Raw genomic sequence first — 10,819 nt, forward strand, 5'->3', positions numbered from 1 at the left:
TGTAGTTTCCAAGGTATAAGTCTTTATTTCTTTCATTGAATTTATTTCTATTTTGTATTCTTTCTCATACTATTATAAATTTAATTATTTAATTTTATTGGCATATTGTTCATTGCTAGTATAAAGAAATACAATGACATCAAGCAGGTAGTGAAGCAAGCATGAGAGGGCGCCTCAAGGGCAGCCTGGGCTACACTGAGGACCAGGTTGTCTCCTGCGACTTTAACAGTGACACCCACTCCTCCATTTTCGATGCTGGGCTGGCATTGCCCTCAATGACCACTTCATCAAGTTCGTTTCCTGCTATGACAATGAATTTGGCTACAGCAACAGGTGGTGGACCTATGGCCCACATGGCCTCCAAGGAGTCAGAGCCCCCTGGACCACCAGCCCCAGTGAGAGGAAGACAGGCCCTCAGCTGCTGGGGAGTCCTTGCCCGAAATTGATCCCCCAGCACACTGAGAATCTCCTGACCTCCAAAGTTTCCACCCAGACCCCCTGAAGAAGGGGAGGGGCTTAGGGAGCCCTACCTTGTCATGTACCATCAATAATATTCACTGTACCCAGCAAAAAAAAAAAAAAGAAGAAACAAAAAGAAATACAATTGATTTTTGTATAATGACCTTGTACTCTGAAATTTTGCTGAACTCATTAATTTTAATGGGTGTGTGTATGTGTACACATTCCTTAGAATTTTCTATGAATAAAATATCATGTCATCTACAAAGAGATTTACTTATTTTCCAATTTGGATCCCTTTTACTTCTTTCTTTCCCACTTGCTACTTAAATATTAGCTTGTTAAACATTTTAAATCCAAGTTTTAATCGGCTGCTTGTGCCAAACTCCTGTTCCCAGGGCCATCCTCTGACAAGAGGATGCTGGGTCAGCCATGCAGAGGCACACACTCTCTGGGGTCAGGAGGCTATGAGCACCACCACCCCATCTGAGGCCCTGCTCCCACTCCTTACTCCAAATTCAGGACACTAGGCTTCCATATATAATTGGTCACCAACTGTACACTTACTACTTTTCACAAGATCACAGAGTAAAGGAGAAAAGAGATACTGGAGTGAAAGTACAGGCCCGGAAAACACAAACAACCCGCCCAGCAGCCAGGCAGCAGTGGGGTGGGGGCAGCAGAAGTAGCTGTGGGAACCAGGGGAGCTCCCAGGACAGTCTGGTGACTGAGTCACCCTATCACCTGCCCCCGTGCAGACCACTTCCCCTCCTGTGTCAGGATCCCACCCCACGCAAGCTGCCCCGAGGTGCGGAGGTGTACAAACTGAAAGGTACCTATACATCAATGGCCACGGCCACCAAGGAGCGGACTGTCCTGTCGCACAACCTGATGGAAAGAGGCAGTCAGCCAGGCTGGTCACAGGGAGGAGAGCTGTGAGGAGCTCCTCTGGCTGGAGCTGTGCCGGCTCAGGACAAAGGTGGAGGAGTTGCTCTTTTTGCTCACGCTTGTCTCCCCAGGCCGAGAGCCCCTCCGGTAGCTGGAGGAGCAACAGAGGACGCGCTGCACGAGCTCGTGGAAGAGGTGGCCCGTGAAGAGCATGTAGATCCAGGGGTTGCAGCAGCTGTTGAGGCTGGCCAGGAGCATGGCGATGATGAAAGCCGAGGCTGCAGGGGTTGGGGTGCAGAGAGAAAGAGAACAGAGCATCAGGACCGGAGTGCTAACCACGGTTTCCTGAGAGCAGCTTTTTTCTGGCACCAGGAGCTGGGCCACAGACAGAGTACTAAACAGACAAAGTCTAGCCCTGGCTGGTATGCTCAGTGGTTAGAATGTCGGCCTATTCACTGAAGGGTCACAGGTTCGAATCCTGGTCAAGGACACGTAGCTAGGTTGCAGGTTCAATCCCGATGTGTCTCTCTCACATCAATGGTTCTCTCTCTCTTTCTCCCTCTCTTCCTCCCTCCCTTCCATTCTCTAAAAATCAATGGAAAAAAATATCCTCTGGCCCTAGCCAGTCTTTCTCAGTGGTTAGAACATCAGCCCGAGGATTAAAGGGTCTCAGATTCAATTCCAGTCAAGGGCATGTATCTCGGTTGCAGGCTCCCCAGCCCTGGTCCGGGCGCATGCGGGAGGCAACCAATCCATATTTCTCTCTCTATGTTGCTCCCCCTCCCTTCCACTCTCTCTAAGAAAAAAAAATCAACAGAAAAAATATCCTTGGGTAAGGATTAAGAAAAAAATATAATAAAGAGACAAAATCTGTCTTCCTTCCACATCCTTGCTCTGGTTGTGCACTCAGACTGCCCCCAAGCCCTGCCAGTCTCAGCCAGCCCTGGAAGGCTCCAGGTCATTCTCTCATCAAACACCTCCCACTGCATGCTTCCACCAGCAGGAGCTGCCCCACAGCCACCTGTTGGTTCACCACTCACCCAGTAGGTGGGAGTGCCTACAGCTCAGAGTCCAAGAGCGCAGAGTCTGGAAGCTGCCAGACCGTGTTTGTATTCTAGCCCCATCAGGGACAAATGATTTTAACTCCCCCCAAACTTGTTTCCTAATCTCTAAGTGGGGACAAGCGTACACAAACTCCACAGGAATGCTGTAAGGATTAATGAGTGCCCAGAACATAGTTAAGTGCCCAGTACATTGCTGGCTGCCACCACAGCCATGTGCCAGGCACCAGGCTAGGCACTGGGAACACAAAAATAAAATGAGTGGCACCATGAGGTGGGTACACTGAGGAGGAATGCAACTCTCTAGGAGCGAATCACATTGGGCCCCAGAGAAACCAGCGTTGGAGCTGACACCTGAAGGATGCTCATGAATGCTCCAGGCAGGGCAGGGAGGAGGGAATGACACAGGCAAGGGCATGGTGGCCAGAAAGTGGATGCTATCTGTGAAGATGCCCCTAAGAGCACTGCTTTGACATGACAATGAACTTTTACCCCCCCCCCCCAAAAAAAGTGACACTAAAATTAAATGAGGCCCTGTGTACAAGCCATTATCCTGAAGACTTATTGAGTTTCAGGCAGAATTAGTGATCAGCAATCAACTTCATGACATTACTTATCAAAAATGTCACAAATTTAACCTTCAAAGAGAAAGAGAAGTCCTAACCCTAAATACTTCTACGTAGTAGGAGGAGAGAAAAATCTGGGTTTCTTTCAATGGACTTAAATCAGACAAACTTCAGACATCTCCCATCAACAGAGAAGGACTGGCAGCACCTCCAGAAACCCAAGGAAAATCGTATTCCCAAGGATTCTATTCACAACCACAACCTCATGAGCGAAGCAACTGCAAAGGCTGGGAAAATCCTCTGGTCTTCCGTCTCTTCTGGGAAAAGTTTTCAAAAAATAACTCCAGGACTCAAAAGCTAAATCCAGGAAAGGATTTTTCATGGGAATGCTGGAGTTTCGAGATCTAGATGCCACCATGGATGAGACCTGACAAGCTCAGGGGAGGCCTGCATGGCGGGCCTTACAGACTCAGAGACTGAAAGGAACTACATAGGATGGTCTGATCATAAAAATTCCGAACTAAAAGCTGGTTATGGCAGGTAGTGACATCACAGGCCTGTAGCTTCCTTGACAAAGGTTAATCTTTACCTCAAGTGAGCCTGTGTATTGCCTTTTTGTAACTAAGATAACATGCCTTTGAAATATGAGTAATGTTCTTTCCCAGACCCCCTCAGGGCACACCCACTGCTGGGAGACCAGGGAACCCCTCATTGCCATATTGCTCCCTGAATACCATGTGTGTGTGTTGTAAATGTAACTATTCTGTACCCACCAATGTAAAATAAGTGGGAGACCAAACCCCTCATTGCCATATTGCTCCCTGAATACCATGTGTGTGTGTTGTAAATGTAACTATCCTGTACCCACCAATGTAAAATAAGTATATGTCTCTCCATTTTGCTTTCCATGCAATCCCAGAGATTTCCCTACTTTACCTATCTCACCCCCTTAATCGACCACCAATGGATTTCATGTAACCCCCCTTATGGCTCCTCCTTTGATGCTAACGTATGAAATAAACTGCCATTTTCCAAAGCACTTTCTCAACCTGTTGAGATTTTGCTTCCAAGCAACTATAGTCAGTTTGACTCAAAAGAACTCATAAAAAGTCTCTACAGGTCTGGACATTTCTTACACCAATACCACCATCAATGCAGAATAGAGCTATTGGTCTGCAATGTGTCCTAGCACCAAAGGGAGGAGGGTGGTTGTTTATGAAACAAATTCAGTGGTTCTCAAAGTGGGGTTCCCCAGATCAGCGGGAACTTGTTAGAAAAGCCGGTTCCCAGGCCCCACCCTAAACCTATGGAATCAGAATCCTGGGGGCATGGTTGAGTGGTTGGTTGTAAATAGCCCTCCAGGGGAGTCTGACACACACCCAAGTTTGAGAAGTACTGGTCTGATTACTTGGTGCACCTGGAACCAAAACAAGCTAAGGCAGACCAAAAAAATAAAAATCTTGCAAAAGAAAAAGTTTAGAGAACAAAAGAGGAAAATCAAACCCTTAGACTAAAATAATTTAAAAGAGAGAATGAAGAGGAGGAAAGCCAATGATACTGAATTTTTCACTTTCTAGAAAAGAGAATGAAAAAAATATTTGCTCTGATTTGAATGGGCAAGAAGATGAATTTAAGTTTAGAAATTCTGGTGAAATATCACCAAGACTAAGAATACATCATAATTAAAGATAGAAAATGAAAGAGGCAAAATCAACACATGAAAGTGAAACTTTTAAAAGGCATCGAAAATAATCTATCAGACACCAGGGGGGAAATGTAGGCGTCTGAGGCTATACAATGGGATAGATGAAGTTCAGGCTTAGACAGAAAGGCACCGTGATTTACCTAGCTGTGTAGTTAACGGTATAATCTTAGTTGATTTAAGCTACTTGCCTTCATTTAAGCTACTTGCCTCACTCTTACGTGTGGATCTTTGTAATTTATTTATCCTATTTTTTAAAAACTTACATAAACAACACAAAAGTAAACAGCTGATAAATTCTGAGGGGCCATGGCCAGCACCTCTGCCCCCCACCTGGTGGCCACAGACACAAATAACCTGCCTGGCCACAGGCAACCCTCTCTACGCTGATCCTGCTCACATCAAGCTGCCAATGCTAAGGACACATTTGGACTTCTTTTAGTTGACACATATCCTAATCACCCAAAACCGGAGAGTCCTCCCCATGGTGGAATTTCAAGCCATCAGCAAGAAGGAGAGCTACTTGGGAATAAAAAACAGGGACTATGGTGGACATTTCAAAGGGGAAAAGCAGCAGGAATAAAAGACACACAGGTGAGAATGCTCCGTAGAGAACATTCAGGGACTGCCAGAGCTGGAGAAGGGCAGTTTCATGGGAGAAGAGACTGGAAAGAGCCGAGCTGAGGAGGACTTTGAATCCAGGCTGAGTCTGAACTGGAGTCTACAGGCAATGGGCAGCCACGGATGGTTCCAGCAGACGAGTGACTGCACCTCAACTGCTCTCTGCACTTACTACATCTTGTTTAGGCTACAACATTGCCCTTTCATAGAGTTGTTACAGAGACCTTATACCCCCGACCCTCACCCCAGCCTAAAATATTTACTATTTGGCCTTTTACAGAAAAAGTTAGTCAATCCTTGATGTCTAAAGCAGGGGCCGGTGTTAAAAAGCATAGAAAAGGGCTCAGAAAGGGGAGAGGCAGACCCCCAGGGCAAGCTCAGCCCACTGCTCCCCACATTAACAGGAGGACCTATCTTTGCTTTCAAGTTACCCAGGCCTGGCACAAATCCTCGCTCTGCCACTTTGCAACTGTGTGCTCTTGGACAAACTACCTAACCTCCCTTAACCTCAGTTTCCCCATCTGTGAGACAGGAATAATAAAAATAACTTCTTTACAGAATCCTTGCCAACTTTCATTAGACAGGGTTCCAAGTGCTCACCATGACTCCTGGCACTCAACTCCAGTAAACACTTAATAAAGCTTAGTAATTGTCATTACTACTACAATGATGTGTACGTGCTCAATAAATGTTACTTTTCTTATCAATACCAGAGTTAGTGCCAATGCCTGTGAAACAATGGGGGAGGCTGCTCCCTGGGCTGGGCTGTGTCTTGGAATCTGAGGCAGCCCGGTATGGGACACAGGACAGAGGACACTCACAAGGACTTTGGGAAAACTGAAGAAAAAAATATGAAAGAGCTTTGTGAATGGCAAAGTGTTTGTTCAAGTACTTAGCATCATTATTATTAATGGTTATGAGATATGATTAACTGAATAGTTTTTTAAAGCCCAAGGTCTGGGGACTCCTGATCCCAGGCTGATTAAAGAAAGTGTCCTTTGCTCTTTTTGCCATGACTTCAAGGATTAAAAACAAAAAAACAAAAACAAAAAAACATGATCAAGACTCAGAGCCCTGGACTGGGTTACATGACACCAAAGGAACTTCAGATGATCTGTTTCGGAAAATCTTACCCTGCCAGAAACCCAAAAGGGAAGGTGGTAGCAACTCTCCAATGGACCCCCCACAAAAACAACACCTTTCCCAGACCCGCCCTGGTGCCTGCACACTGCTCTGTGGTTCCTGCCTAGAAGGGGGGGCAAGTGGGAAGCACTGGTCCAGGGATTGGCCCTCACACCTGCTGGACCTCAAGCTGGGAAAAGGAGAAGAGGGATGGGGAGAAAGGGGGAGGGTGAAGGGGAAGAAGACAGAGGAAGGGGGAGGGAGAGGGAGATTATGAGACATCCATATATCCTTTCATGCTACTCTGGGTGCCAGCCACTGAGTCAGGCCTGGGGACCTGCCCTCAAGGGATTTACAAACACCAGTGGAAAGAGAGAAGTACAAGACAGGCACTCTATTACACGGGGAGTGGCAGCATTTGGGGGAGGAGCTGGTGGACCCAAGACTGGGGACCACAGGTGATCTTTAGGGAGAGGCTCCAAGCAGGGAAGGTAAGCAGAAATGGCCATGTACCAAAAGCAGACATCTCATGCTGGGTAACTGTACCCCAGGAGACAGAAATCACTCTGCATTTCCACTCGGCACCGTGATTCATGGAGAGGTGGGCGGCTGAGGGCCACTCCAGGACTGTCTGCCCGAGATCCGCCTACCAGGCCCGGCTTTACTCAAGCCAGGAGAACTCCCCTGTTTGGATATCCCAGCACTCCCTCCACGCAAATTTCCCAGCACTCCTGTCACTGAAGGCCCAAATTAGCCCAGAACAGCTGACGCACAGCTGCCCAAGGCCTCTCTGGGCTGTGCTGTCCCTGAGGCGGTTCACATACAATTCAAAGACATGGCTCAGCCGACATCTCTGCTCTCATCTGAATCAAATCAAGCTCATCAACTTTTATACTCCAGAAACCAACAACTAGGTTCAAGGCCTCCCCACGCCCCCATGTCAGTACCCCTCAGCCCACCCAGGAAATCAGGAATTAGGGTCTAAGTCCTTTATTCCTATGGGGCTGTGTAGAACTTGGGAGTCGTGGTCTAAGGAAGAACCTTTTTTTTTTTTTTTTTTTTTTTTTTTTTTTTACTGTACACGTATATACTAGTAAAGACTGAAAAGCAATATGTATTACAGAGGGCCTTCTTTGAAAAGGCCACAACTTGACAACATTGGAATTGTTCTAAAAATCACAAGTGTGTGATCATCCTATGTATCATAGGGTCAGGATTAACAGCCAAATTTGTGGGCTACAGAGTGTTACATGGGCTTCTATTACATCACTGCTCAAATCTAGGGGACATGTTCTGCTCTCTGGACTGAACCTGAGGAATCGCCACATTCTGAAAACAGAAGGGCAGGGGCATTTTGGCAAACGACCAGCCCTTCTCTACCCCGAGGGGACAACAGGGCCCTGCAGCCCATTGGACCACATGTGTAAAGGCAAACTGCATGTTTTGGTAAAAGAGAAAAGATATTAAAGACTTACTACTCAATAGGCCAGCTCATGGGCATTGCATAGACACCACCTGGATGCTTGTAAAAATGCAAACCCCACCCAGTCCTCCTGAATCAGAATTTGCATTTTAACAAGATCCCCCACATGATTTGTGTACACACTGACGTTTGAGAAGTATTCCTCTATTAGGCGAAAAATGAAGTAACTGTCTAATGATCTCAACATGGCTTCTTTACATAGTCAGCTCCTACTCATCCTTCAAAACCCTTTCCAAATGTTCCTTTCTCTCTGAAGTCCTCCTGATTTTCCCCCCAGAAAGAAAATCAATGAATCCCTCTTAGGGCACTCACAGTACTTGATAAATAAATACTTCTCTTACAGCATCATCCCTTCACACCATCGTTATTTATGTTTATAACCTGTGGCTTTCATTCGTGGCTCTGTCCCTGGCGAACAAAGACTTGAACTGAAGCATGAAATTAGCAGACAGAAGTCCTGACACATCAGCCACCTCCACTAGCACTTCAGAAAGGCAAAAGGACAGTTTCCCAGCTTGATGACAGGAGATGGCTCCTAACAAGATGACTGGGCTCAAGTGTAATTCCCTCTAGAAAAACTAAATTCACACCCAGATATCAGGTTCAGGTGGAAGGAAAGAGAAACAGGATGAGCAGTGTGAGGCATGGGCCCTGGAGGGCAGAGACCGTGGTACTGGAGCATCTGGCAAATGGGTAGAAAACGCCAGCTTCTGGGGAGCACTCTATTCTTAACCCCTCGGTGGCCAGGAGGGAGGATCACAGGAATCAGGGGCTGGGACACTGAAGACCACCTGGTTACACCCCATTCCTGCCCACCTGTTACACCAGGGTCCCTTGTTTCCAAAACCCAGAGCTAGAACCTCCCCACCGCACCTCCTGCTGTCTCCTCCAGTTTTGCTTTAGCTCGAGACACTCTCGCTCCCACCACCCCTGGGCTGGCCACCATTCCTCAACTGAGACTGCAGCCCCGCAGCTACAACGCTGCTCTTGAGCTCCAAGCAATTCCCACCCCTCACTGCACTGCACTGACTTACCTCAGGACCCTGGCCCATCTTGAACTTTCTTTTTTTTTCTTTATTGATTAAGGTATTACATATGTGTCCTTATCACCCGATTGCCCCCCCCCCCCCCCCACCCCCCCCCCCCCCCACCCACTTGGTGTCTGTTTCCATTGGTTAGGCTTATATGCATGCATACAAGTCCTTTGGTTGAACTTTCTTTTTTAAAAGCTAACATTTATTGTCCTAGCCAGTTTGGCTCAGACCGAAGGGTCCCAGGTTTGATTCCTGTCAAGGGCATGTACTAGGGTTGCAGGCTTCTCTCTGGCCCAGGCCCTGGTCATGGCTCCTGCAGGAGGCAACCAATCAATGTGTTTCTCTCACATCAATGTTTCTCTCTGCCTTTCACTCACTCTTCCACTTTCTCTAAAAATCAATGGAAAAATATCCTTGGGTGAGGATTAAAAATAAGTAAAACAAAATAAAATAAAAGCAAACATTTATTGAGCACTTACTATATGCTAGGCACTATGCCACTGGCACATTCCACCCCCTTCCCAACCTAAACTCTATTCTTTTTTTTTAAAGTATTTTTATTGATTTCAGAGAGAGAGGAAGAGAGAGATAGAAACATCAATGATGAGAGGGAATCGTTGATTGGCTGCCTCCTGCACACCCCCCACTGGGGATCGAGCCCGCAACACAGGCATGTGCCCCTGACTGGAATCGAGACCGGGACTCTTCAGTCCGCAGGCCAATGCTCTATCCACTGAGCCAAACCAGCTAGGGGTAAACTCTATTTTTAACCCCAGAAAACTGAGGTCTAGGCAGGTTTGGGGGTCACTGCTGCCACTCCATCTGACTACCCCATGGGACATAAGACCCCAACACCAGCCTGGCAGACACTAGGGGTGTCCCTCTCAGAGGTCCGTGGTATACCCAGAATTCTGGGGCCAACCTTGGCCTGACTGTCGCACAGTTATGAATACAGCAGCTGTTGGCCTTGGGAGAGCAGGTGAAGGCCTGAGGGGGGGTCCCTGCAAGCTCTCCTCACCGAGGGCTGGCAGACCCCGGCAGAGGCCGTGCAGACAGAACCCTCGGGAGACACGGAACAACCGGTGGTAGAACGTTGTTCAGAGGAGGAAGGAGACCCCTGGCTGGGGAGACAGAGAGAGTTTCATGAAAGGGGCCTTGGAAGAGGCTGCCAGGTGCCGTGTTGGGGTTGTCTCTGCACAGCTCCTGAGAGCATCCTTCTCACAGACCCTGAGGTCAATGGCACCCCCTGGAGGTGTGCACAAAGCAGCCCACACTGGAACTGGGCTCTGAAAGATGGGTCTCCACAGAAGAAACAGGGGTGGGCCCTCCTTGGTGAGAACACGGTCAGCGTGAGAGCCAAGCAAAAGGACTTGTGGGAAGGGCCAGTCGGCAGGCCTGGAAGGGGACACGAGGCCAACGGGCCAGAGCCCAGGCAAGGTGACAAGGTGCACTCATCTGCTGGATGTCAGTTCAGGCCAGGCCTGCATGTGGCTCTAAACTACTGCTCTCAACCAGACGACTCTGCCCCTTCGGGGACCTGGGCAATGTCTGGAGATGGTTTTGGTGGTCACACTGAGGGGGGGGGGGTGCAATAGCATCTAGTGGGTAGGGCCAGGGATGCTGCTAAACCTACTACAGGCCACACTAAAACAAAGATTATCTGCCAAAACCGGTTTGGCTCAGTGGATAGAGCGTCGGCCTGCGGACTCAAAGGTCCCAGGTTCGATTCCGGTCAAGGACATGTACCTGGGTTGCGGGCACATCCCCAGTAGGAGATGTGCAGGAGGCAGCTGATCGATGTTTCTCTCTCATCGATGTTTCTAACTCTCTATCTCTCTCCCTTCCTCTCTGTAAAAAATCAATAAAATATATTAAAAAAAAAA

The 10,819-nt window shown here is 47.8% G+C and overlaps 1 protein-coding gene across 1 annotated transcript in view; it reads right to left on the reverse strand.

Annotated features, from left to right (window-relative positions):
• Positions 1 to 645: 645 nt before the first annotated feature.
• The window catches only part of OXTR (oxytocin receptor), a 20,753-nt gene continuing 10,579 nt past the window's right edge, over positions 646 to 10,819 (reverse strand). Inside the window, exon 3 of the mRNA XM_005872366.2 lies at positions 646 to 1,625. Coding sequence (XP_005872428.1) covers positions 1,378 to 1,625 — 248 coding nt within the window. The 3' untranslated portion in view covers positions 646 to 1,377. The remainder of the gene's footprint in view (positions 1,626 to 10,819) is intronic.

Source organism: Myotis brandtii, unplaced genomic scaffold (assembly GCF_000412655.1).
Source record: "Myotis brandtii unplaced genomic scaffold, ASM41265v1 scaffold378, whole genome shotgun sequence".
NCBI classification, from domain to species: Eukaryota; Metazoa; Chordata; class Mammalia; order Chiroptera; family Vespertilionidae; genus Myotis; species Myotis brandtii.